The 26,349-nt window shown below is 44.1% G+C and overlaps 2 protein-coding genes across 7 annotated transcripts in view; one reads left to right on the top strand and one right to left on the bottom strand.

Annotated features, from left to right (window-relative positions):
- LOC138813953 (DCN1-like protein 2) overlaps positions 1-18,547 on the bottom strand; it is a 31,477-nt gene extending 12,930 nt beyond the window's left edge. The window contains exons 1-5 of one of the 5 annotated variants that reach the window (XM_070002569.1): positions 18,452-18,484; positions 14,662-14,713; positions 13,196-13,412; positions 9,416-9,584; positions 877-1,007 (exon numbers count right to left, since the gene is read on the bottom strand). In XM_070002569.1, the coding sequence (XP_069858670.1) occupies positions 877-1,007; positions 9,416-9,584; positions 13,196-13,412; positions 14,662-14,664 (520 nt within the window). In that variant the 5' untranslated portion in view covers positions 14,665-14,713; positions 18,452-18,484. Of the gene's footprint in view, positions 1-876; positions 1,008-9,415; positions 9,585-13,195; positions 13,413-14,661; positions 15,173-17,729; positions 18,106-18,451 lie in introns of those variants that run through there. The other 4 variants (XM_070002571.1, XM_070002572.1, XM_070002573.1 and 1 more) reach the window with 4 other exon arrangements.
- A 31-nt stretch (positions 18,548-18,578) lies between these two features.
- Positions 18,579-26,349, top strand: part of LOC138813952 (transmembrane and coiled-coil domain-containing protein 3) — a 41,899-nt gene continuing 34,128 nt past the window's right edge. For both annotated transcript variants that reach the window (XM_070002568.1, XM_070002567.1), the window contains exons 1-2: positions 18,579-18,842; positions 25,738-26,261. In XM_070002568.1, coding sequence (XP_069858669.1) covers positions 25,818-26,261 — 444 coding nt within the window. In that variant the 5' untranslated portion in view covers positions 18,579-18,842; positions 25,738-25,817. The remainder of the gene's footprint in view (positions 18,843-25,737; positions 26,262-26,349) is intronic.

Genomic DNA, 26,349 nt, shown 5'->3' with positions numbered 1-26,349 from the left:
TTCCTCCAAAGCATACTTTTTCTTTTTCTGTCCAGTGTGGGGCTTTGAACTCTGGGCCTGGGCACTGTCCCTCAGCTCTTTAGCTCAAGGCTAGTGCTCTACCACATGAGCCACAGTGCCACTTCCGATTTTCTGAGTGGTTTATTGGAGATAAGAGTCTCATGGACTTTCCTGCCCAGGCTGGCTTTGAACCTCAGATCTCAGCCTCCTGTGTAGCTAGGATTGGCATTAGCCACTGGCGCCCAGCCAAAACATACTTTCTAATATGCTTGTTCATTAATATTTACTTAAAAGCCCAGGTAACTCCTAACTCCAGGCTCGTAAAAGATTTCACGCAGCCAGATACATTTATCAGACAATCAAGCACAAGTCAACACACATTTCCGGGAAGAGGATAACCAGAAATAAGCCATATAGTATTCAGGTACAAAATAAAACCCTGAACTATGCTAAAACCTGAAGCACAAGCACAGCTGTGCAACGCTGAAGAAGGGCTGTGATGCAACTCAATGCACAGCAGACGTGGTTCCAAGTTAGTTAACTCTGCAGAGCTGTCAAGAGTGGCCTCAATTAGCTAATCTCAACAGAACCTCAACCAGACACAGGCCTGGCTGGCAAGTCTCAAAGAGTCAGACTGTTGACTTCAACCAATTAAGACAATAATATCAAATAACATGGAAAACTTAGAAATTACTTCATACTCTAAGGTTTAAATATTTCAACCAAAAGTTAAGATATACTATTGGCATTATGATAGATAGCAGAGAAAAGAAACCAAGTATCACGACCAGACAGCGATAGTGAAGCCATGTTGATCACATCTACTTATAACCTCATTCAGATCTGGCTCCTTACAAACCTGGAGTTTATACTCACCTAAACCTTTTTGTCCAGGATTCTTAGCAAAGGTAAAGGTAAACTGATAAAAATCTTTGAACTTTGCTGAGTCCTTAAGCTCTTGTTCCAATCTGGGCAGAAGAGCTCTCAGCTTTTCTGTGCTATCACACCTGAGACAACAGAGAAGTGCTTGTTACTCGCAGGCCTGACTCTCAAGCAACCCTTCTCCTGCATCCCATTCCCTGGCTTCCCTTCGGTGTGGCCGAGTCAATCCTAAGGGATGGGGGAAGGTGTGAGTGGCATCACAGTGGGCATCTTCTTGTTAAGATGGATTGAGAATGCACTGAAGCCACTGAACCACGACTTTGTATGAGAGCAAGTTATGTGAATTGTATCTCAGTAATGCTGTCATGAAAAACCAGTCTGGGAATGGTGATGCACGCCTACATCAAAGCATTCAGTACCACAGCTCAGAAGCCTGTCTGGGCTACATAGCAAGTTCCAGGCAACCTGAACTATAATGTGACTTTGTCTCAAGGGAAAAAAACAATCCCAACATTTGTCTTTTCCTGTGTGGGCTGGATGTGGTTTGTTCTGCAGCTTTGATCACAGTTAAGCCAAGACCCTGAGGATGGCACAGCAACAAAATGGGAGCAAAGACAGCATGTCCTCAGCGCCCTGACAGAGCTGTTGCTGCTCAGCCCTGCCACACGGGAAGCCTTACTACTTTGGCGCTTTTTTTTTTTTTTTTTTGTCGGTCGTGGGGCTTGAACTCTGGACTTGGGCACTGTCCCTGCACTCTTCAGCTCTAGGCAAGCACTCTACTACTTGAGCCACAGTGCCACTTCCGGTTTTCTAGTGGTTTATGGAGATAAGAGTCTCATGGACTTTCCTGCCCAAGCTGGCTTTGAACCTCGATCCTCAGATCTCAGCCTTCTGAGTAGCTAGGATTACAGGTGTGAGCATCGCTCAAGCTACCTCGGCGCTATGAGGACCTCTTTGTTGTGGCAAGTTGGATTTGTTTATTTATTTAGTAGGTCGTGGAGTTTGAACTCTGGGCCTGGACACTGTCCCTCAGCTCTTCAGCTCAAGGCTAGCCACAGCAACACTTCCGGCTTTTTCTGCTTATGTGGTGCTGAGGAATTGAGCCCAGGGCCTCATGCATGCCAGGCAAGCACTCTACCACTGAGCCACCTTTCTAGCATCACCCCCCTTTTTTTTTTGCAAGCTGGACTTAAAATATTCAAGTGTTATGAAATCAGTACTGCTGATTTCCTTTCAAAAGAAAAAAATACCTTTAAAATAATCAGCCTGAGCTAAGGGTATGACTAAGTATGGTAGCAGAACACTTGCTTTGCACGTGGAAGGCCCTCGGTTCCATCCCCAGCTCTGAAAAAACAAATGACTAAAAACCCCCAACAGCTCAGCAAAAGCATGTATAGATCTTCAAGGTAAAATGTTTAAAAACAATTAAGCAAAATCTTTTCAACTTCACAAGACCAGAACTGCTACACTTATCCAAGTATAGCAGAGCTAAGGAAAAACCAAAAATGAACTGGAGACCCCTCAACAGTCAGAAAAGTCAGTGAATACATGAGAAGGGGACAGACACTCAGTGTAACAGACTCCTAAAGGTGATTTTATTTTTTTGTCAGTCATAGGGCTTGAACTCTGGGCCTGGGCAATGTTCCTATGTTCTTTAGCTTAAGACTAGCACTCTTATCACTTGAGCCACAGTGCCACTTCAGGCTTTCTGTTGGTTTATTGTAGATAAGAATCTCAGACTTTCCTGCCCAGGATGGCTTTGAACCGTGATCCTCAGATCTCAGCCTCCTGAGTAGCTAGGATTACAGGGGTAAGCCACTGGTACCCAGCCTGAAGGTGATCTTAAGTACCAGTACAAGGATGGTGCCAGGGCATTGGGCACAAGGGCCAGAAGCTGAGAGCTTCCCCAATGCAGTTTCTCCCCTTCTCAGTGAAATACTGCTCACTCTCCTGATCTTGTCTATTTCCAATAGCCTTCAGAGCACTCTCCTTCACAGTGCCCTTGGGTTTGACATATTGTTTGGTTTGGCTGTTTGGACATACAGTGTCTACAAGACTCATTCCAGTAGATGTGCAGCTCCAGCTGGTTCATTTCTGAGCCATGTGAATTCCAGTAATTTGTAGATGAATATAACATATAGGTGAATGCTTCGGCTGTTTCCAGTTTTCTCATCACAAGTAATAGTGTTTCTATACTCATAGGCACATATCCCAGACCTGTCACTGTGTGTGCACCTTCAATTTAATATTGTGAGAACCTGTGGTGCCCACCCCCACTATGTTGCTGTGTCTTCTTTACCCAACCTACAGGGTGGATTTACTGGGTGTTCTGTCACTGCAGACTTCAACTTCCTGATAAGTGAGACAGACACTGTATATTTTCACCAGCTCTTTGGATATCCTTTCATGAAGTGCTTCCTCAAGTCATTTTCCCAAGAGGCTTCCTTTTGTTTTGTAGGAATGCTTTAGAGATACAAGCTTTGTCTATTTTATTTTTACTAGGGATTACACTCAGGGCCTCAAACTTGCTAGGAAGGGAGGGCACCACTGAAATTACTCCACCAGCCCATATGTCAGCTATTTTTTGAGACAGGTTTTTACTTTATGCCTGAGTCACTTAGTTTTGTAATTCTACCTGTGCTACTCCATGTGGGCCAGATGAGAGACAGACATACTTTTGCTTCCCATTTAGTTGAGATGGCAGGCATGTATCATCATGCTGAGACTGGTCATGATGGAGTCATGCAAATTTTCTTTGCCCAGGGGCTGGGAAGGTGACTCAGTGGTAGAGCGCTTGCCTTGCATGCCTGAGGCCCTGGGTTCGTTCCTCAGCACCACATAAGCAAAAAGAAAAAAGCTGGAAGTGGCGCTGTGGCTCAAGTGGTAGAGTGCTAGCCTTGAGCTGAAGAGCTGAGGGACAGCGCCCAGACCCAGAGTTCAGGCCCCACGACTGGACCCCCCCCCCCCCAAAATTTTTTTTTTTCTTTGCCCAGGCTGGGACTCAAATCGTAGGATTCCAATCTCCACCTCCAAGTAGCTAGGATTACAGGCCCACACTTGGCTTTTGTCAGCTATTTTAAAGATACTCATCCAGAACGCAAACTGCCTACTTTCCTTGGTGGTATTTTGTATGACCAGCTTTGTGTGTGTGTATGTGTGTGTGGTACTGGAGTTGAACTTAGGGCCTCATGATTGGTAGGCAGGTGCTCTACCACTTGAGTCACATTTCTCATCATTTTCTTTTTGTTTGTTTGTTTTTTTGGGTCTGGTCGTGGGGCCTGAACTCTGGGCCTGGGCGCTGTCCCTCAGCTCTTCAGCTCAAGGCTAGCGCTCTACCACTTGAGCCACAGCGCCACTTCCGGCTTTTTTCTTTTTGCTTATGTGGTGCTGAGGAATCAAACCCAGGGCCTCTGGCATGCAAGGCATGCGCTCTACCACTGAGCCACCTTCCCAGCCCCTCTCATCATTTTCTGCTTGTTAGTTTTAGGATAGGATCTTACTTCTTGCCTACTTGAGGTTCACCTTGTTGCTAGAGTAATGAACATGTGCCATGTGTCCAGCTACCCTCCATGAAAATAGGAGTCTTGGTATTTTCTGCCCAGCTTGGCATCAACCTTGACCCTCACAATCTTGGGACCCCATCCTCCCACATTAATTATGCAGCCAGTGTGCAGTACCACCCACAATACAGAGCTGTGGGCTGAGAAGGGGTTTTGCAAATTTCTGCCTCCTAAGTAGCCTACACTGTGTGAGTCAATGGCAAAATTCTTTTTAGTATAAACATCTACTTTTATCACTTTTTAGCAACATGTTTAGCTCCCTTATAGTCATATTTAATTCTATCTTTTGCCTTTACAATTGAAATCTATAATCCACTTAAAACTGATTTTTATATATAGTATGAGGTAGGGATCACAATACTTTTTTTCCATATAGCTAACCAGTTCGCCTAGGACTATTTACTGAAGACATGTCAGGTCTTCTTTGCTATATCCCAATGAACTGCTTTCTCTATGAAAATACACATCTTTTATTTATTCTAAGTATTTCTTTCTTTTTTTGTCAGTTGTGGGTTTGAACTCTGGGCTTGGACACTGTCCCTCAGCTCTTCAGCTCAAGGTGAGTGCTCTACCACTTGAGCCATAGCACCACTTCTGGTTTTCTGGTAGTTTATTGGAGATAAGAGTCTCACGGACTTTTCTGCCTGGGTTGGCTTTGAATCATGATCCTCAGATCTCAGCCTCCTGAGTAGCTAGGATTACAGGCGTGAGCCACTGGAACCGGCTATATTTCATATTTTTGATAAAACAAAAAATAACATTAAAAATTGTTTTGTTGCATTGTTCTTTTGGTAGCACTCATCTTTAGTTGTACCTTGTTTTGTTCCTCCATCTCAAAGGCAAAGTACCTTACGGTTCCAATATGCATGAGGTTTTTTTTTTTTTTTTTTTGGTCAAACTAAGGACTTTTACTGCATCTAGTTTGCTAAAGTTTGCATTCTGTATCTTGTACTCATCTTTAAAATCTTTGCAGTCATTTTTTGTGTGTGAGTGTGTGTTCCAGTCCTGGGGCTTGAACTATGGGCCTGGGCGCTGTCCCTGAGCATCTTTGGCTCAAGGCTAGGACTCTTATCACACTTGAGCCACAGAGCCAATTCCAGCCTTTTCTGAGTAGTTTATTAGAGATAAGAGTCTCAAAGACTTTTCTGCCTGGGCTGACTTTAAACTGTGCTCCTCAGACCTCAGTGTCTTGAATAGCTAGGACTACAGGTATGAGCCACCAGCACCTGGCTTTCTCAGTCTTATTACTGAAAATAACTTGTAATTACCCATTCTCAGAATGTTATTCCTGATTTTATTAAGTTTGTTCTGATGTCAAACAAACTGGGTAATTCTTCATTTAAGTTTCTGATAGAAGCTATTTAAACTATATTTTTTTTCTCTTTGCTGCTCTTGAAGCTTGAATTCAGAGCCTGGGCAACTGTCCCTGATCTTTTTTGCCCAAAGTCAACATTCTACCCTTGAGCCACAGTTCCACTTGTGCCTTTTGGGTGGCTAATTAGAACTGAGTCTCAAGGATCTTCCTGTGCGAGGTGGCTTTGAACCATGATCTTCAGATCTCAGCCTCCTGAGTTCAGGCATGAGCCACCAGCACCCAGTTCACTATTATTATTTCTTTTAAGTTATTGTAAAAACTAAACTGAGGATAGATTGTATACATGTGTGCAAAGGTCACACAAATAATGTATACTAATAAATATTAGTTCCTTCTATATCCTTTTAGGGAGTGGGGCGTGGGGGCGGGGGTCGGTAGTTGAAGCCTTCAAAATGTAAACTCGAAGATTTCAGGCTTTTAGGCAGGTGCCCTACTGCTTCTGCTCGGTTATCTTGCTCTTCACCCACCCCTTTCTCCCTGTGGTTGTAGAGAATAAATTCTGGACCTTTTTTTTTTTTTTTTTTTTTGCCGGTCATGGGGCCTAAACTCTGGGCCTGGGCACTGTCCCTCAGCTCTTCAGCTCAAGGCTAGTACTCTACCACTTCAGCCATAGTGCAACTTCCAGATTTTTCTGCTTATGTGGTGCTGAGGAATCAAACCCAGGGCCTCATGCATGCAAGGCAAGCACTCTACCACTGAGCTACCTTTCCCAGCCCCCAAAATTCAGGACCTTATACATGCCTGCAGGAGCTCTACCACTAGCAATATTCCAGTTCTCTTTTTCTACTTTAGGCATTTCTACTTTATGCATTTAGGCTGATTTCTATGGTTTTCTTGTTTTTGTTTTTTCCCAGTCTTGGGGCTTGAACTCTGGGCCTGGGCACTATCCCTGAACTTTTTGTTCAAGGCTAGGACTCCATCACTTGTGTGACAGCTCCACTTCTGGCTTTTTTGGGTAGTTAATTAAAGGTAAAAGTCTCACAGACTTTCCTGCCCAGGCTGACTTTGAACTGAAATCCTCACATGTCAGCCTCCTGAATAGCTAGGATTACAGGCATAAGGCACCAGTGCCCAGCTTGAATTCAAAGTTCTGTTATCACTTTTTTCTTCAACATTCAAAGTGCTTTCTAATTTCTATTGTAATGTTTTCAAATACTTTTTATACATAGGTATACACTATCTACACATATTTTAACCTAGTTATCTTTATATTACTTTCAAAAAATGGACTTAACACTTCAATCCTTCGCAGTTTGTCACAACTAATAGCCTTGTTTACAGTTAACTTTATGAATGTTGTTTCTTCACAAATACTATGCACTGACATCTTAAGCCATGTCAAGATATGCCAGGCCCTTCCCTGTGCAGTCCAAATCTACTTTGTTATCTAAAGAACTGCTATCTCCCTTAAAGCTCACTTTCTTCTTCTTCTTCTTCTTCTTCTTTTTTTTTTTTTGCCAGTCCTGGGACTTGAAATCGAAGCCGAGGCACTGTCTCTGAGCTTCTTTTGCTCAAGGCTAGCATGCTACCACTTGAGCCACAATGCCACTTCAGCTTTTTCTGTGTATGTGGTGCTGAGGAACAGAACCCAGGGTAGGCTTCATGCATGCTAGGCAAGCACCCTACCACTAAGCCACATTCCCAGCCCTTAAAGCTCATTTTCATTAGTAGTACTAAAGAAGCTTTTGGGGGTTAAGGTTTGCATATTTATATAACTTTTGTCATGGTAGCTACTTTTTAATTTATTTAAAATTTTAAAACATTTTTAAAATTTATTGTTTACATTTAATGTAGCTCCTGAACATCTGTGGGTTTATTTAAATCTTCCAATTGTGTCATGTGCTTGCCCTCTGTCCTGCTCAAGCTAAGTTCTCTGTAATTCTTTTTATGGCCAGTCTTGGGGCTTGAACTCTGGGCCTGGTACTGGCTCTGAGCTCCTTTTTCTCACGGCGAGGCTCTATCACTTGAGCTAACAGATCTCCTGGATTTTTCTGAGTTGTTTATTGGAATTAAGTCTCATAGACTTTTCAGGACAGGCTGGCTTCAAACCATGATCCTCAAATCCGTCTCCTGAGTAGCTAAGATTATAGGCATGAGCCACTAGCAGCTTCTGGAATTCTGGATTGAGATTCTAACAGTATTTCATTGTCCTCTGTATTTTTCTGAAATTATATATATGTTTTCCTTTTTTTTAAAAAAACTAATAATGTAAAGTTTGTACCCTTGTTTTTCCTTATTCTGTTCAGTCCTGGCTTGAACTCTGGGTCTGGGCTCTGTCCCTAAGCTTCTGTGCTCAAGGCTAGAGCTCGACCACCACTTGAGCTACAACTACACTTCTGGCTTTTCTTGTAGCTTAATCAAGAGTCTTATAGACTTTCTTGCCCTGACTGGCATTGAATCACAATTCTGAGATCTCAGCCTCTTGAATAGCTAGAATTACAAATATGAGCCACCAGTGCCCAGTTCCTTTACATTACTTTTTATTTTATGTAAAAAAAAAAAATTGTTGCAGCACTGAGCTTGAACTTAGGAGCTCATGCTTACTATATGCCACTTGAACACACCTTCAGCCTTCGTTTTGTGAAACGGCATTTTTTTTTTTTTTTGGTCTTTTTACCTTTGGTAGCGGGGATCGAACCTAGTGTGTTGCATTCACAATCCAAGCACTTTGCCACTTAACTATATCCCAGCTCTAGTTTTGTAGTTCATGCCTTTTGTGTCTTTTTCAACTTTTTTTTTTTTAAATTTCATGAGTGTTTCCTACCTTGAAGTAAGGTATGGTTTCATAGTTCATCTCAGCTTCCCAAAGTGCAAAGAACAAATAAATACACTGCTGTCACCAATGTCAAATGATGTCTTTTTCTTGGTTGGTTTTATACAATTGCCAGGAATGTAGATAAGTATTAGAAACAAATGAGGTTTTTTAGAGTTTACTGTCTAAATAGAAAAGGCTGATAAATTATAATGGAATCACTAGTATAGTGAAAGAAATAAGCCCCTATTTATCCCCCTTATTTGCTACAAGTGCTAGCTTTAGGAACATTCATATGCTATTTTAAGATACTATCATTGAAGTATCAGAGAAACATAAATATTAACAATTCAAACATGCTGCACCACCTAATCAAATAGCTCCATAAGCTTAAAGATTAAAAGTCAGTTATGTTAGGTGTTTTCATTTACTTCTGTGACTCATCTGGTAAGAATTATCTTAAATTATTAATCCCAACCCTGCAGGTAGAATAGAAAAGCAAAAAACCAAATGATACTTTATTAATGTTTAATATAGCAACATTGTAAATTATACACATAATATACAATGGTAATGAAATAAATTGAGTGGTAAAAAAGAAACCAGTATTTACTGTTACTCAAAATTGGAAGGGAATAAAAAGGAAGAAATAAGTTATAAAAGGAACTACTATGAAAAAAAACAGCAAATAAAACCTATTCAAATTTGAGATGAAACCAAAGACATACTACTGTAGACACACAAGATAAAGACAATATAGATATGAAACTAGTACTGAGAGATTGCTACAAAACCATTAATGTTGAAAATATCTTCTCTGGTTTAAGCTGAGATTAAATTACTTACCCAAGTTCTGTCATGCCATCTACAAATTCCTTTTTGCTAAATTCACATTGAGTAGCAGCCCTGAACTTCCATGCTATGACCAAAACACTGATACTGGCAGGATCAAGATTTAAATCATCACAAAACTGTTGGATTCCATCAATTCCAATTTTGTTTTCATCTTGTGGGTCTGTAATTAAAATTAAGAGAAAAAGAAGTTATAGTAATTTGAAAATCAGTCCTACAACAGAAGTATACCACTCATATTACATAGTTCTAGCAACAATGAAAGGCAGTTTTTCTACTACACATGAAAGAAATAAAGAGCAACAATTACAATTTGTCTAGAAAAGTCCTATCTTTTAAGAATCTAGGTTTCTGAGTTGTGTGCGTGCATGTGGTTTGTGTGTTTGCTCTAGTCCTGAGACTTGAAAAGTCAGGACCTGAGCTTTTCTGCTCAAGGCTGGTGCTCTACCAATTGAGCCACAGCTTCACTTCTGGCTTTTGGTGGTTAATTGGAGATATTCTCATGGACTTTTCTGCTCAACTGGCTTTGAACTGCAATGGCTATAATTACAGGCAAGAGTCACAAGTGCCTGGCTGGTTTCTGTGTTTTAAGCCACAGGGGGGAAAAAAAACACTGAAAAATATTTTAGGAGACTTAATTAAGTAGCTGGGAGTACAGGTGAATAGTAAAGTATACTTCCTCAGGCATCCTGCTTTCTCAGCCTTTTCATTCTCAGTTGGCCCTTTGACACTTGATCCATACTTCCGATTATTAAAAAAAAAATCTAGGGGCTGGGAACGTGGCTCAGTGATAGAGCGCTTGCCTTGCATGCATGAGGCCCTGGGTTCGATTCCCCAGTACCACATAAGCAAAAAGAAAATAAGCCGGAAGTGGCGCTGTGGCTTAAGTGGTAGAGCGCTAGCCTTGAGCTGAAGAGCTCAGGGACAGTGCCCAGGCCGAGTTCAGGCCCCACGACCGGACCACGCCCCTCCCCCCCCCCCCCAAAAAAAATCTAGCTCGTGTATTCATTTAACAGTCTGGAAAGTCAGATTTCTCATCATCTATTTTTAGTTTAGGGATAAAGGAATCCTAGTATCTATCTGTCAGCTATTAATATAAGGGGTGACATTGATCAAGATGCATTTGTACTCATAAACTGACACGCTGAATTGAAACCCTTTTTTTTTTTTTTTTTTTTTGGTCGGTCGTGGGACTTGAACTCTGGGCCTGGGCGCTGTCCCTCAGCTCTTCAGCTCAAGGCGAGCGCTCTACTACTTGAGCTATAGCGCCACTTCCGGTTTTCTGGTGGTTTATTGGAGATAGGAGTCTCACGGTCTCTCCTGCCCGGGCTGGCTTTGAACCGCGATCCTCAGATCTCAGCCTCCTGAGTAGCTAGGATTACAGGCGAGAGCCACCAGCGCCCGGCTTGAAACCCTTTTGTATAATAAAATACTGACACCAGAAGCCGGGCGCTGGTGGCTCACGCCTGTAATCCTAGCTACTCAGGAGGCTGAGATCTGAGGATCGCGGTTCAAAGCCAGCCCGGGCAGGAGAGACCGTGAGACTCCTATCTCCAATAAACCACCAGAAAACCGGAAGTGGCGCTGTAGCTCAAGTGGTAGAGCGCTCGCCTTGAGCTGAAGAGCTGAGGGACAGCGCCCAGGCCCAGAGTTCAAGCCCCACGACCGACAAAAAAAAAAAAAAAATACTGACACCAGAAAAAGGAGTTAACATTAAACAGTAAGGTGATTTAAAAGCATCCCTGCAAGACCTCACAAATTAGTCTTATAATTTCAGACAATTACATACATTGCAATACATCATTATATAAATGTGAAATCTGTTGGTTCAGAGATGCAAATAAAATGCTCCTTTGCTCAGTATAGATGAGGTACGATCATCCTTTCGTTTCTTCCCTTCATGTAAAATTCAACTCTTGTCACCTTAATACTCTAAACTACATTTTTTTTTTTTTGGTACTAATACTAGGACTTGAATTCTGGGGGTTGGATGCTGTCCCTGAGCTTTTTGTGTTCACGGCTAGTGCTCTACCACGTAAGCCACAGATCCACTTATAGCTTTTTGGTGGTTAATTGGAAATAGAACTCTCACAGACTTTCCTGGTCATGTGGGTTTTGAACCATGATTCTCAGATTTGATTTCAGCTAGGACTATAGGTGTGAGCCACCAGTGCCTAGCAAACTACATTATTTTTATGCATGATGACGTTAATAAAACCACAAACATTCACCTAAATATACACAGGAAAAAATACCTCAGCCATGGTTTATAGGACTTGGAAACTGACATTTAGAGCCCAAAATGATATAGCATGTTTTTACTTTAAATGACTAGAACTATATGAATAAAATCAAATGATGAATAAAGTTTAAAATAAAATTTAAAGACTTGATTTTTAAGTATTTTTCAAAGGCAGCTGTACATATTAGAATATCATTAAAAGTTCACATAGCACATAGCTTACAATCAGTTCAACAATTAGTTAAAAAAACAACCTTTAAGATACTAAGTAGTTTTTTTTTGAGAACAGTAAGTAAAAATCTGGCTGATTTCTTTAATCATACAATATGGTTTTTAAATCCAGATTTTTAAATTTTTTTTAAAAAAGAAAATTAAAAAAGACTGCAGGGCTGGAAAGGTGGCGCTTGCCTTGCATGCATGAGGCCCTGGGTTCAATTCCTCAGCACCATGTAAGCAGAAAAGAGCCAGAAGTGGCGCTGCGGCTCAAGTGGTAGAGTGCTCGCCTTGAGCTGAAGAGCTGAGGGACAGTGCCAAGGCCCAGAGTTCAGACCCCATGCCATGACCAGCAAAAAAAAAAAAGACTGCAATTTTCAATCCAAAAAGGCATACACACATATTTTCAAAAACAAAAAATGAACAAAAAAGAATGTAAAGTCAAGAAAATTATTCTATTTTGGCTAATAGTTTTAATTTTTTTTTCAGTTTTGAGAAAGTTAGAAACAGCTAAAAAGAAAATGTAAAATAAACTGACTGCTAAGTCCTTTGCTGCCTTATTCAACAAGAAAATTAAAACCTGCTAAGAAATGTGGATCTGTCACTTTTCAAAGCAGACTTATTTTTACAGTATGACTGTGTCTGGACAAGAAAAGCTTTATACTAAGCAATGAACAAAGTGTCTACAATCTCCAACATGGAGGCTTCTCTGCTACAATTTCCTCATGTGGCAGCTAAAGTTGCCTAAATGCTATGACACCACCATAAGGTAGAGCACTTTGCAGAATTGTTCTCACAATTCAGTAATGTTATAAACATTTCAGCTCCAACATAAGCACTTGGGGAAAAAACCCCACAGTATTGGCTGGGTGCTTACGCCTGTAATCCTAGCTACTCAGGTACCTGAGATCTGAAGAACTGCACAAGCCTAGGAGAAAAGTTTGCTAGAATACAGCTCCAAAATAACCAGTAAAAAGTAGAGCTGGGGGTATGGCTCAAGTGGGAAAATGCCAGCCTAGCAAGGTCAAAGCCTGACCTGAAATTCTAGTAATCTAAATAATAAACAACCCACAGTATTAACCAGTAAAGCCTCAGTTTCTCTCTGCTGTTCTCACTGTGACACAGCCAAGAAAGTAGAGGGCAAGAATTTGCCTACTACATTCAACCTTCTTTTCCCTATCCCCATGTCCTTTCTGAAGAAGGAGTTCTAGAGTTGGATATCAGGAAGAGAGCAGTTAGCAGCTCTTCTGCCCAAGGCAGCACTAGAAACTGGAAGTAAAACAGTCCCTTTACACACAGAACTGCATTTCACCTCTTACCTTTGTACCTGCCATACAACTGTTCCAGCTTCTTCTGGTCCACAGTGTTCCTCATGGACTCCTGAAGGAGCGTGTCTGGGTTTTGGAAGAAGCTGTCTGTGGCCTCATCTAGTTTCCAATCATTCTGAGTGAGGCAGTAGATAGCAGTTCTTTCCCCGGCTTGAGTGCATGCCATAAACTGGCGGACCTTGTCCTTCTGAGATGACTTGAGCCTATGCTTTGGGATGCAAAAGCAGAAAACCCAGTGAAGCCACTCCAGAGTATGTCTGTCTCTATTTTTAAGGCCTGTATTTAACTGGACAACATTTCTGAGTTGTTAGGTAACTCAGATTCATTTCAGAATTATAGGAAGCCAAACCTGTTATTCATCAGTTAAGACTGCATAGTCTTCTGAAAACTGAAACGTATCTATAGTAACAAATATGTAAAGCTTCAAAAAATTATGAGAACATTTTAGCAGTCTCTATTAACACATATCTAGCTCTTGACAAGGCAGAGAGCTGATGTCATCACCCAGTGCATGCAGGGTCTTTGGCTTCCATTATTAAGTTCAGGATCTAATGCATAGGAGGCTGTGCCATTTAGAAATGTCATTGTTTCAAGTTTTTCCCAGAACCACATACAACCAAAGATTCTTAGAGGAAATTTACAAAAGTGCCACAAACAGGCATAAAGTCTGTTTATGACAAAATGAAAGTGATAATGCTAGTAACAGGAGGTCTGCATATGTGAAGCAGAAAGAAAAAGGAAAGGCTGGGGGTAGGTGAATAAACAAACAAACAAAAACTGCCAAGTAACCTTACTATATATAGTGTATAATGAAACAGAATAGCATCTTCATACTTCCAGATTAGAGTGGTTAAGTTTCCACTTCTCCAAGACAACTTGATGAAAGTCATTGAGAGTAAATGGCTTTCAAATTCAAAGTCAAAACAGCCTCCAAAATTCACTAGAGCTTTTTTTTAAAATTGCTGTTTATCCCTCAGTGCATCAATCTAGGGCTTCATACATGCTACACAAGCACTCTACCACTGAGCTTTATGTATACATCCCCAGCTTCGAGGATGGATATACTTTTTTTTTTTTGGTCAGTTATGGGGCCTGAACTCTGGGCCTGGACATTGTCCCTCAGCTCTTCAGCTCAAGGCTAGTGCTCTACCACTTAGGCCACAGTGCCGCTTCAGGCTTTTTCTGCTTACGTGGTGCTGAGGAATCGAACCCAGGGCCTCATGAATGCAAGGCAAGCACTCTACCACTGAGCCACCTTCCCAGCCCCCTGGATATACATATTTTTTTCTATAAAGGATTATACTCAATTTTGTCCAGCTAAAAATGAGAATTTACAGAAACACAAAATAAGTAACTTATAGAAAGACACAAATGTAGATGAAAAGTATAGATGAAGAAATTGAAAAGGGAAGAAGAGAACAAAGCCAGGGCTAGAATTAGAATAAAGACATGCATACCATGTACAAGGGCTGAAAGTGGGCTTTTAAAAGCAGGCTTCAAGCTTTCCAGCTGCCACAAAGAAAAAAAAATGTTATTAGTTAGGAAAATCTTTTGTACCAATAGCTGAGAAGTGGTACTGGTCTGAAACCTGAGGGAAATGGCTTCCATAGCTCATGAAAAAAAGTGCAATGTGCCCTCAGTATCCATTTGTCACCAAAATGTCAGTAATAAGCAGCTGAACACATTCCAATCTCTCTCCCACGGCAACATAAAGCACAGTGTACAATCTGATAGGAGGAGGATACAATCTACACACAGCACTTGAGTATGTTATGGGGACCTGAGGTCCTGAGACCCTCCAATGATTCACAATAACACTGTAGGTGAAAGCAACAGTTCAGACAACATACAGGGATGGGTTTGGCTGTGTTCCATTAAGACTATTTACAAAAACAGGCAGATAACTCTTGGCTGTAGTTTTCTTCAGACAACATAGATTTTTATTTTACTTTTTGCCAGTCCTGGTGCTTGAACTCTGGGCCTGGGCGCTGTCCCCAAGCTTCTTTTGCTCAAAGCTAACGCTCTACCACTTGAGCCACAGCACCACTTCTGGCTTTTTCTGCTTATGTGGTGCTGAGGAATCGAACCCAGGACCTCATACATGCAAGGCAAGCAACTCTACCACTGAGCTACCTCCCCAGCCTGACAATATAGATTTTAATAAAACTTAAGAGATCTTGTGCTACCACGGTCAACTGGCAGAGGATAAAATTAACACCTTCTTATGAGGCCAACAGCCAACCAAAGATGGGGCAAATGCAAGAGACACTCAAAAACCTTAAAAGACAAATATGCCACCACCCACAATGGCCCCGTTAGGAGCACCCTTCCTATAGTTACTATGGAATAGCTATCAATGTAGTATTTTAAAATTATGTCATAGAACTGGGGAAAAGAGAAGGAAATTACGAAGTAACATGGCCCAAAAGGGAAATGTACTCGTTACCTGATTTATGAACTGGTAACCCTTCTATACAATACCTTGAGAATAACAAAATTATTTTTTAAAAATGCAACACAACTAGGAAAAAATTTGTTATGGCTATAAAACAAAATCTAATATATTGATTTTAAAAGTATATTATTGAGCCATAAAAAGAAATGGCATGTGTCTTAATGTTGTTTTGAATATCAAAAACATGCTTACTGAAAGAGCCAGGTATAAAAGGTCACACGTTGCACAATTCTATTTAGAGAAAATGTCCAAAACAGGCAAATATGCCAGAGGCTAGGAAGTGGGAAAAAGCTGTGTTTGTGTGGTCAAGCTTTTCTCTTATGATGATGAAAATGTGTTGAAATCAGAGAATGATTATACACTGACTTATATATATATATACCTCCATGTTTTCCCCCTGCAACCCAGCTACTTGGGAGGTGGAGATCAGGAGAATTGAGGTTTGAAGGCTTAAAAGTTAGGTGACCATATCTTAGCAAACAAGCCAGGTACAGTGATTATACTTGTAATAACTATGCAGGAGGCAGAAGCAGAACACTAGTACCAAGCTATTTGAAAAATAACCTAAAGCTGGGCACCAGTGGCTTATGCCTGTATTCCTAGGTACTCAAGAGGCTGAGATCTGAGATCTGATGAATGGTGAGATCCATCTCCAATTCATCACCAAAAAGCTGCAAGTGGAGCTATGGTTCAATTGGTACAGCTCTAGCCTCAAACAAAAAAGTTAAGGGACAGTGTTCAGGCCTTGAGTTCAAGCAGGCAGGCAGACAGGCAGACAGAGATGTGACTCAAGTGTAAGAGTGCCAGCTTAGCAGTCTCAAGGTCCTGAGTTCATCCCCAACATCTCCCCTAAATAACCCCAGCACAACACTCCAGAGCTTCCAAGGCTGAAGAGCAGGTTCATACACTCTGAAGCAGCTGGAGTACTGGACCAGTATTAAAACACAACTCCACATCAGGAAAATATGGACAACCAGAAGCAGATATAATGTCTAGTCTAACTCCCAAAGACACCTCCAGAGGTGCTCCCTTCCACCATGTTTGACAACACAGCTATCAACACAGTATAAAAAGCATGCCTGGCTGGGAAGGTGGCTCAGTGGTAGAGTGCTTGCCTTGCATGCATGAGGCCCTGGGTTCGATTCCTCAGCACCACATAAGCAAAAAGAAAAAAGCAGGAAGTGGAGCTGTGGCTCAAGTGGCAGAGCACTAGCCTTCAGCTGAAGAGCTGAGGGACCAGCGCCTGCCCAGGCCCAGAGTTCAGGCCCCATGACCGAACCCTCCCCCCCCCCCAAAAAAAGCATGCCTGCTGGGTGCCAGTGGCTCACACCTGTAATCCTAGCTACTCAGGAGGCTGAGATCTGAAGATGGCGGTTCCAAAGCCAGCCCAGGCAGGAACGTCCGTAAGACTCTTAGCTCCAACTAACCACTTAGAAAACCAGAAGTGGCGCTGTGGCTCAAGTGGTAGAGAGCTTGGTCTTGAGCTGAAGAGCTCAATCTGAGGGACAGAGCCCAGGCCCAGAGTTCAAGCCCCAGGACCGACCAAAAAAAAAAAAAAAAGACGTATGCCTGACACGGACCTGTGGGTTCAGGGCACTCAAAGTGATTACAAATCATTTCTAGACTAGTTACAGAGTGGACAGAAGTAGACATGAAAATAGATTCCCTGGCAAGTCTAAATTACATAACCAGCTCAGGCCACCCGCACCCACTTCACACTTCAGAAGGGTACTCATGTGATAGTGGGCCAAGGCAGCAGCAAAGGCAGGGCGGGGGGGGGGGGGGGGGGGCCGCATCCACACCAGTTCAGTTTGATACTGCCACTGGCAGGTTTCTGCGTGAAGCTGCAGTAATCAGTCACTCTGCCCCAGAGATGACTTGCTTTTAAAGTGAATTCCTTTCCTAATAAACTTTCTTATTTAAAAATGACAGTAATCAGTGCACTCTAAAAAGCACTATTCAACCTAAGGGACTTAAATTCAACTAAGAAGAGAAGTCTGGCACGACCTTCCTTAGAAAAGTGACTCACAGAAACTACAAGGTACAGAATAGGACTCTGCAAAAACCTACACGAACTTCATCAGGGCCCTCGAACCGGTGGGACCAAGGCTTCCCTGTCGGGGGCCTGTGATCTTCACTGAGGCTAAGGTCAGGCAAGGCGGTGAGGGGGAAGGAACTTCCCGGGTCGTACTACTTTTCCTTAAACAAGCATCTGAACAGCGCGGTAGAAACGTCAGACTGGACCTCCGAACCGTACGGGTCGCACTTGGACGTGTGAGCCTGTGGTTCTGAGATGTTCTTGTGGACGCTCGAGCTCCCGCCGGGGTCAGTGTACAACGGCCGCTACAACAGGTCACGTGGTTGGGCACACTCCATGGCCTGACGCGCGTCCCTCAGACTCGGCCGAGTCTCCCGGGGCTTGGACCTCCGCCTCCCCGCCGCGGCCCGTCCGGTGCCCGAGCTGCCGTCCAGGACTCGGCCGCTACGGCTCCGAGCCCTCTCGGACGTCGGGCCCCGCCGCCCGCCGGATCGCTTCCGAAAGCCTGCGGGCCGCCCCCCACCCCCAACCCCGGCCGCGCCCGCCGCCCCGGGCCCGGCGCCCAGTCCCCACGCCGGCCGGCGCCTCCGACCGCACACGGCCCCACCCGGCCCTCACGCGGGGACAAAGGCGGTTCCTCCAGTCGGTGCGGGGACCGTCCGCGCCCCAGCCCGACCCCGCCCCGCTGCGGTGACCTCCAGGCCGGGCGCCGGCACCTCCACACCCTCCACAGAACGCAACAACTGCCACCTACCATGCTCCCAGACACCGCCGCAGTCGCTGGCAGCCGTCCGCGCAGGCGCACGCTGCGCGCTGGCGACCCTCTGCGCAGGCGCACACCCAACTCGACTCCGCGCTCGGCCTCCGCGCAGGCGCTGGCCGCCGCTCCCGCCAAGGTTGGGTACCGGGTCCGGCGGTCGGCGCGCCTCGGCCGCCGCCGCCCAGTGGTGCGCTCTCCTCCCTAGTCCGCACGCCCGCTGGGAGGAGTCCCGGGGACGGCGAGGGCGGCCGGTCGGAGACGTCCGGGCCCCGCCCCCGAGAACGCGATGCCCGCATCCGCCCGTCGGCTCCCGGCGCCGCGGAGCCCCGGGTCCGGGATGCAGATGCTGGGGCGGCTCGTCCAAGTCGCGGCCTCCTCGGTGTTGGTGAGCGCGCCGGTCCTGAGCTGCGCGGGTCTTCGTCGGGGGGAGGAGGGGGGGGTTCCTTCCCGGGGACCTTCCTTCCGGTGGGGGCCCCTTCCCGTGGACCTTCCTTCCGGGGGGCTCTTTCCCAGGCACCTCCTCTCTCCCTGGCTCCTCGGGGTTCCCTTTGTGGGGAGGGGCTTCTCGGGACGTGGGGGGCGGGGGCGGGGCCTCAAGTTCTTTGCCCGCCTTTCTTCTTTCAGGGTCCCCTCGCGCGCTCCTTCCTGGGACTCTGGCAAAGGCTCGCCTTGAACCTCGCTCTTTCCCGGGGGCTCCCCTTCCCAGGCCTTGGCCTTCAACCTCGCTCCTTCCCAGGGACTCCCCTTCCCAGGCTTTCTTTCCTAGCGGCTCTCCTCCCCAGGCTTCACTCAGTGCCCAGCCACTTGATTCATGTTCCTCTGCGGAATTTTATTCACTCCTGTCTGTGTGTTGAGGCCGGTTGTTGTTTTTTTAGCTATACCTACCCAGCAATGGACACCCTGAGATTATTGTTCTGGGGAACATGTAGAGAGCCCTGCAACACCTTGGTCTAAATTTACAGAGCCAGAAAAGTGTCAGAGAAAGGTGTCAGAAAGGTGGGCAGTCTTAATCCCTACCTTAGGTATAGACTCTTAGAGATGTAACCAGTCACATAGGTTGGGAGGGGTAGAAAGGTCTTAACATTCTGTCAGCCTCACCGCTTCTAGTCTCCTGTAGCCTTTTCTTTCTACTGGAGAAAAAAAAAAAAACATCCTAGTGGCTCTTTGCCTACAGCTCATTCCCTGTCACATGTGTGGCCACAGCTGGGGAATATTTACTGCTCCTTTTTAAAAGGGCTCTTACTTATAAGTCTCCTTTATTTCTTCCTTGTTGGCCCGTCTGGATCTAAAGATTAAACAAGCAGCTGGCATGCAGCTCTTCTGTAGTTTCTGCCTTGCTCATAATGGTGTCACCTGAACAAATGCAGTAGGTATCTGAACATGTCTTTGGATTCCATCAAGACACTGTTGTGGTTTACTCTTTGCTCAACATCTGTATGTTAGGCTGATGGATTGGGACATTTTACTGATGTGTTGTACCTGCTTGCCAAAAGCAGTGTCATGACAGGATTAACTCATGAAATTCTTTTCCTAAGAGTTTGACCCAACAAGTTCTTGAAAGCTTTTGAATGGTGTTTTTCTTTCCTTTTCTTGTTCTCCAATTCTTTCATTCAAGATAATATTCATGGGAAATGTTATTTTTTTAAGCAGCTACCACTTGTACTTGTGGGATCATAAGTACTCTTTTTTTTTTTTTTTTTGCCAGTCATGGGGCCTGAACTCTGGATTTAGCCTCTGTCCCTCAGCTATTCAGCTCAAGTCTAGCGCTCTACCACTTGAACCACAGCGCCACTTCCAGCTTTTTCTGCTTATGTGGAGCTGAGGAATCCAACCCAGTGCCTCATGCATGCAAGGCAAGCATTCTACCACTGAGCCACCTTCCCAGCCCTACTCTTAAGGAATATAGTTTAGAATTTAAAGTAAGACTAAAGTCTTCTACAAAGGAGATTAGATTATTTCCATTGAGACTTTTCCTCCATTTTATCCATCTTTCTCTTGTCAATACTGCTGAACTTGCATGTGTTATTAAGAACTTACCATTGTTTACTTTGAGTAATCCTTATTTCCCCTTATTTCAGGGGAAGCTAAATAACTGTCCTAAACACATTAATCCTTTTCTGGCCACACCCACTCCACTGGCTCCAGACCTTCCCTGCCTACAGCCTAGGTCAAAGCCTACCCATCCTAGTGGAGTGCAGTGGCTTAAACCTGTAATCACAACTGAAGAGGGTACCTAGGCAGCTCAGATAAAAAGTTATTGGGACCTCCATCCCAACCAGTAAACTAGATGTGGTGTTACATGCCTGTGATCTCAGCTGTTCAGGAAGCTTAAGTAGGAGGATCAGTCAAGGCTGGCCTAGGCAGACGCAAGATAATACCTGAAAAATAGCTAAAGCAAAACAAAAGCTGGGGCATAGCTTAAGTAGTAGAGCATCTGCTTAGCAAGTGTGGGGCCTGAATTCAAACTGCAGTACCCACACCCCCTAACCCAAGAAAAAGGAACCCTGCCTCTCCCGTTCTGGGAACATTGCCTGGGCTCAATTAAATAAACCAGGCAGCACTGAGAAGGGAGTGAACCAGGTAGGGACCCTCTCATTCTCTGTGTCAGTCAGCATCTGCGAGATAGTGGCTAGTTAAATACTTGGGTAACAGGTCTGGTTCCTCTTCAGCAGTGCTTGATGAATTATAGAGGTGGAATAATATACTCAGCTTGAGACTCTCACACTTAAAATTCAATATTACTGAAGTCCAAAGTGTCTTTTTTTTTGGGGGGGTGGTCAGTAGTAGGTCTTGACCTCAGGGCCTGGGTGCTGTCCTTGAGCTCTTTCGCTCAAGGCTAGCACTCTACTACTTTGAGCCACAGTGCCACTTCTAGTTTTCTAGTGGTTCATTGGAGGTAAGAGTCTCTGGCCCAGCCTGGATTTGATTCTCAGATCTCAGCCTCCTAAGTAGCTAGGATTTCAGGCATGAGACATCAGTGCCCAGCCAGACTGTCTTTTTAATGATTAAAAATAGCAATAACAAAGTAATGATGAGGGCTGGGAATATGGATGAGTGGTATGTGCTTGCCTAGCATTCATGAAGCCCTGGGTTTGATTCCTCAGTACCATGTAACTGTTAGGTTTTTAAAAAGAAGTAGCCGAGTAAGAACTGCACCACGCACGTGGTATTCAGTTAAGGGGTAGGTTTATTCATCGTTCAGCCTGGCACCAGGCCATCTTGTCCTCCACGCGGTGGGGAAAGGCCTGGGAAAGAGAGAGCTGGGGAAAAGAGCTAAGAGAGAGCTAGAAAAGAGAGAAAATAGCTAGAAAAGAGAAGAGCTAGAGAAAAGCTAGAAAAGAGCAGAGAGAGCGTCCTGGCCTGGGCTAGGCCTTATCTAGGGTATGGGCAGAGAAAGGTGTGGCCACATCAAATTCAGATGTGACCTCAGCAGATGCAGATGTGACCTCTTCCAGGTGTCCCAGTTGCCTAGGTATGGCAAGTACTGGGTGGAGACTTTGCTGCGAGGAGGGTGGAGTCTGCTAGCCATCCAGGAGCAGGCCTTACAGTAACCAGAAAAAGGCCACAAGTGGTGTTGTGGCTCAAGTGGTAGAGTGTTAACCTTGAGCAAAAGAAACTCAGGGACAGTGCCCAGGCCCAGAGTTCAAGCCCTAGGACTGGCAAAAAAAAAGAAGTGTTAGGTTTTTGAAAAGAGGTATCCAAGTAAGAACTGCACCAGCACGCACGTGGTATTCAGGTAAGGGGTATTCAGTAGACCTGCTGGGACCAGGCAAGTGTGGCACTCCACGTGGCTGGGAAAGGCCTGGGAATGAGAGAGAGCTGGGAAAGAGAGGAAAGAGCTAGAAAAGAGCAGAAAGAGGGGTAAGAACAGCAGCACTCACGTGGTATTCAGGTAAGGGGTAGGTTTATTCAGTAGACCTGATGGGACCAAGCAAGGTTGGCACTCCACGTGGCTGGGAAAGAGAGAGAGCAAGAAAAGAACAGAGAGAGCAAGAAAAGAGCGTCTGGGCCTGGGCTAGGCCTTATGTAGGGTATGGACGGGGAAAGGTGTGGCCACATCAAATTCAGATGTGACCTCAGCGAATGCAGATGTGACCTCTTCCAGGTGTCCCAGTTGATCTAGGTAACGCAGGTACTGGGTGGAGACTTTGCTGTGAGGAGGGTGGAGTCTGCTCACCATCCAGGAGCGGACCTTACAAGAAGAAATTAAAAATGTTTACTAATTTAAGAGGAATGTACTACAGCAGTCCATATAGTCTTGTGGACAGGTTTGAGGTTGAAATGAGCTCATGAAAAAGGGATAGCTTATAATGAAGTAAAGAGACTGGGTCTAAACAAAAGGCCTTAATACTAGAAGACATTCTTTAGTTTCAAATGTATTTCGAGTTGGTAAGTTCCCAAGAAGTCTTACTCATACGATTAGTTCTTGATTTCCCTTGATTGTGTTCATATTCACTTTGCTTTGGTTTATATTTAATATCTTTGTTAATATCTTTGTGGAGGTGGCTCAGTGGTAGAGTGCTTGCCTTGCGTGAATGAGGCCCTGGGTTCGATTCCTCAGCATCACATAAGCAGAAAAAGCCAGAAACGGTGCTATGGCTCAAATGGTAGAACGCTACCTTGAGCTGAAGAGCTGAGGGACAGCGCCCAGGCCCAGAGTTCAGGCCCCACAACTGACCCCCCAAAAAAGATTAATTTCATGCACCTTGTGTGGTTTTTGGCCATAAAAGTGGTGTTTAGTTATATTCATGGCAGTAGGGCTTTGTGATAGGAGTTCCCTGCTGCCCATTAGTGCTCCAATAAAGACTCCAAATTTGGCCTTTTAAGTGGTGGCTTCTCTGTTCTCCTGACTGGATCTACCAAACACAACAATAAATAATTTCAATTATGGTGTTGGTTTGTACGTTCAAGTTCATATTTATGTTATGTATCAGTGGAAAATATTAGTGTAACCACAACTGAAATCCTCAGGGTTCTCATAAACATTAACTACAGAATGGCTTGTTAGCTTTTGGAGTCTGGTTGATGAAGGAATTAAGTATAGGGAGTGTGCCATTCACACACAGACTGTGTATTGCAAGTTTTTTTCTGAGGCACAAACAAAGCATCTCAAGTTTCCATTTTGGTTTTGGGAAAGCCTAAACTTGCACTTCCGAATATGGCATGAATCTCCCTTACAACAGGAGAACTGTGGCCACAGAACAAGGCTTTAAGATAACAGATCACGTATACTGCTCTGCTCTGCTCTGCTCTGCTTTGTAGGAGGAAATGGTCAGTTTGTTTTTGAGGTGGTAACTCGTACTTGGAGTTGAATTGACCCTAACTTGAGCCAAATCATTGGCACAGCACATTCTTCCTTTACCTGACTAGAATGTGAGCTGAGTACAGTCCCTAGGTGTCCATTAGCTTTGCCCTCAGGAGCTACACCTCTAAAACACATTGAAATCCAACACTTTTTAAAAAGAGTATCTTAGTTTCTTGATGATTGGTTGTCATTGTTCCGTTGTATAGCAGAGTATCTATTATTTTTAGGATCTGTTGAGCACTGGACAAGTTATCCCTCCCTTAATAGGCTGGTCTGAAGGTTTTGTTTTGTTTTGTTTTTTGGTCAGTCACGGGGCTTGAACTCTGGGCTTGGGCGCTGTTCCTGTGCTCTTCAGCTCAAGGTGAGCACTCTACCGCTTGAGTCACAGCACCATTTCCAGTTTTCTAGTGGTTTATTGAAGGTAAGAGTCTCACGGACTTTCCTGCTTGGGTTGGCTTTGAACCATGATCCTCAGATCTCAGCCACCTGAGTAGCTAGGATTATAGGCATGAACTACCAGTACCCGACTTGGTCTGAAGGCTTTTTGAGTGTTTGCTTTTTGTTTTTTTGTGCTAGTCTTGGGGCTTGAGTTCAGGACCGGGTGCTGTCCCTGAGGTCTTTTTGTGCTCAAGGCTAGCACTCTACCGTTGGAGCCACAGCTCCATTTCTGCTTTTTGAGTTTTTATGTTTGCTATTTTAAGGGTTGCTTCTACTTCCTGGTTGGTTCAGATCTCTAGAAATGCCATATTATTTTTTCTGTCTGCCTTTCCTGGTTAAATTTATTAGAGTTGTGGTTAGCAGTGAAATTAAAGTACAGGTCTGTAGTTTAGGAAGCAGTCATCAGGGAGAGGAAGTACTAGGTGTAGGAATTCTGGATGTTCCTGTGAGTGAGTAGATGGTACAGGTGCTGGTGTTTCCTTTAAATCCCACAGATGGCATTTCTTATTTCCTTTTGGGCATAACTTGTGTGTCAGGAAGTCCACCTGCTTTTCAGACAGTGCTCTTGTCAGCTCTGCTGGGGACTGCATCTCCTGGATACCTTAGCTTCATTGCTGCCTTCCAGCACTCCAAAACTCCCTCCACTCAATCACCAAAATATGACTTCACGTTCCTGCCTGTGCCACTCTTTCTAGATATTCATAGGTTTCAATTTAGGTCTTCTTCACACAGGGAAAGAGAATGAACCTGAATTTCAGAGATAGAGAAAATTTGAACATTTGATAAAAGTCCTGGAGTTCCAGCTATGGTTATTTGTTTTTGTGAACATTTTTATCCTGATGTCTTACTATATTACTTACCAGTGGCTGACTTTGGCAACATTCTTAGTGATGTTGGAAAGCAAGCAGAGTGGCTGAACCAGCTCTTGGCATCTCAGAGGGTTTTATTTCTGGAATGCTCTGAGCATAGTCCACAGTGGCTTGCAGACCTGCAGGAGGTACGTTGATGTTGGCCTTTGATATGTGGATCCTCTTAAGGGTCTTTTGTCATTATGCAGATGATGGATTTGGTAGATTTCTGAGGCTGATTGCTTTTTTGAAAATATGCCTTTCAAGTCTTTAGTTCTCATTTTCTGCATGGGGAACAGGAAATAGTTCTCTTTGTCTATTTCTCCCTGCTCTAACCTTGATATATTAAAATAAATCCTTGATTAAACTTTTCAGAAAAATTTCCTTTTGGGGCCATAGATATGACTTAGGAGGTAGAGCACCAGCCTACTGTGTGCAAAGCCCTGAGTTCAAACCCCAGTACAGAAAGAAAAAAAAAAGCTTTTAAAATCAGATGGAACTCCTTTAATCTTTAAGGTACTTTAACATTTAGTATTTGATTATTATCTGAGTTCAAGTATTTGTATTAATATGAGAAGAAGAATATTTTTTTCAGAAAGTTAACAGTTTTCTGGAAATAATATTTTAACTTTGATCCCAATAGCAATGAATCATTCCTTAGCTGTATGTGACGATGGTCTGTTTTTCAGCTGGAAATGTGAGTCTAAAATGCAAGCTGACCATAGCAGAACTCTTTGGACCACCTTGTCCTGGTCCCTGTCCTTGGACCATGAAGATACTGGAAGAGCGTCTCTTCTGGATGCTGCTTCCATTCTTTCACCTGATAGTCAGTGCTGCAGAGCACGTGGAGGTGGCAAAGCATGCTATCAAGTTACACCGAGGGAAGGGAGCGGCTGCTAACCAGAGGAGGCAGTGGGTCCTGGACAGCTGCAGGAGGCTCACTGGGCTTCTTCGGCAGAAGAACGTGGTGCTGAACAAACTGAAAAATGCCATCAGAGCAGTGGAGAAAGACACTAGCCTGTCAGATGAAGAGAAGCTGTTTCAGGTGCACACATTTGAAATTTTCCAGAAAGAGCTAAATGAAAGTGAAAATTCCGTCTTCCAGGCTATCTATGGACTGCAAAGGGCCCTGCAGGGGGATTACAGGGATGTGGTGAACATGAAGGAAAGCAGCAAGCAGCGGCTGGAGGCCTTGCGAGAGGCCGCCATAAAGGTCGGTGGCCCCAGTGGGAGGAAGGGGGGTCTCCCAGAGGTGGGGGGACAGATACATAGGCCAAGAATTCTGTGACAGGAGGGTGAAC

Source organism: Dipodomys merriami, unplaced genomic scaffold, assembly GCF_024711535.1.
Source record: "Dipodomys merriami isolate MVZ:Mamm:240054 unplaced genomic scaffold, mDipMer1.0.p SCAF_6, whole genome shotgun sequence".
NCBI lineage: Eukaryota > Metazoa > Chordata > Mammalia > Rodentia > Heteromyidae > Dipodomys > Dipodomys merriami.
The sequence above is the reverse complement of the archived record's forward strand: the minus strand, read 5'-3'. Positions and strand labels throughout refer to the sequence as shown.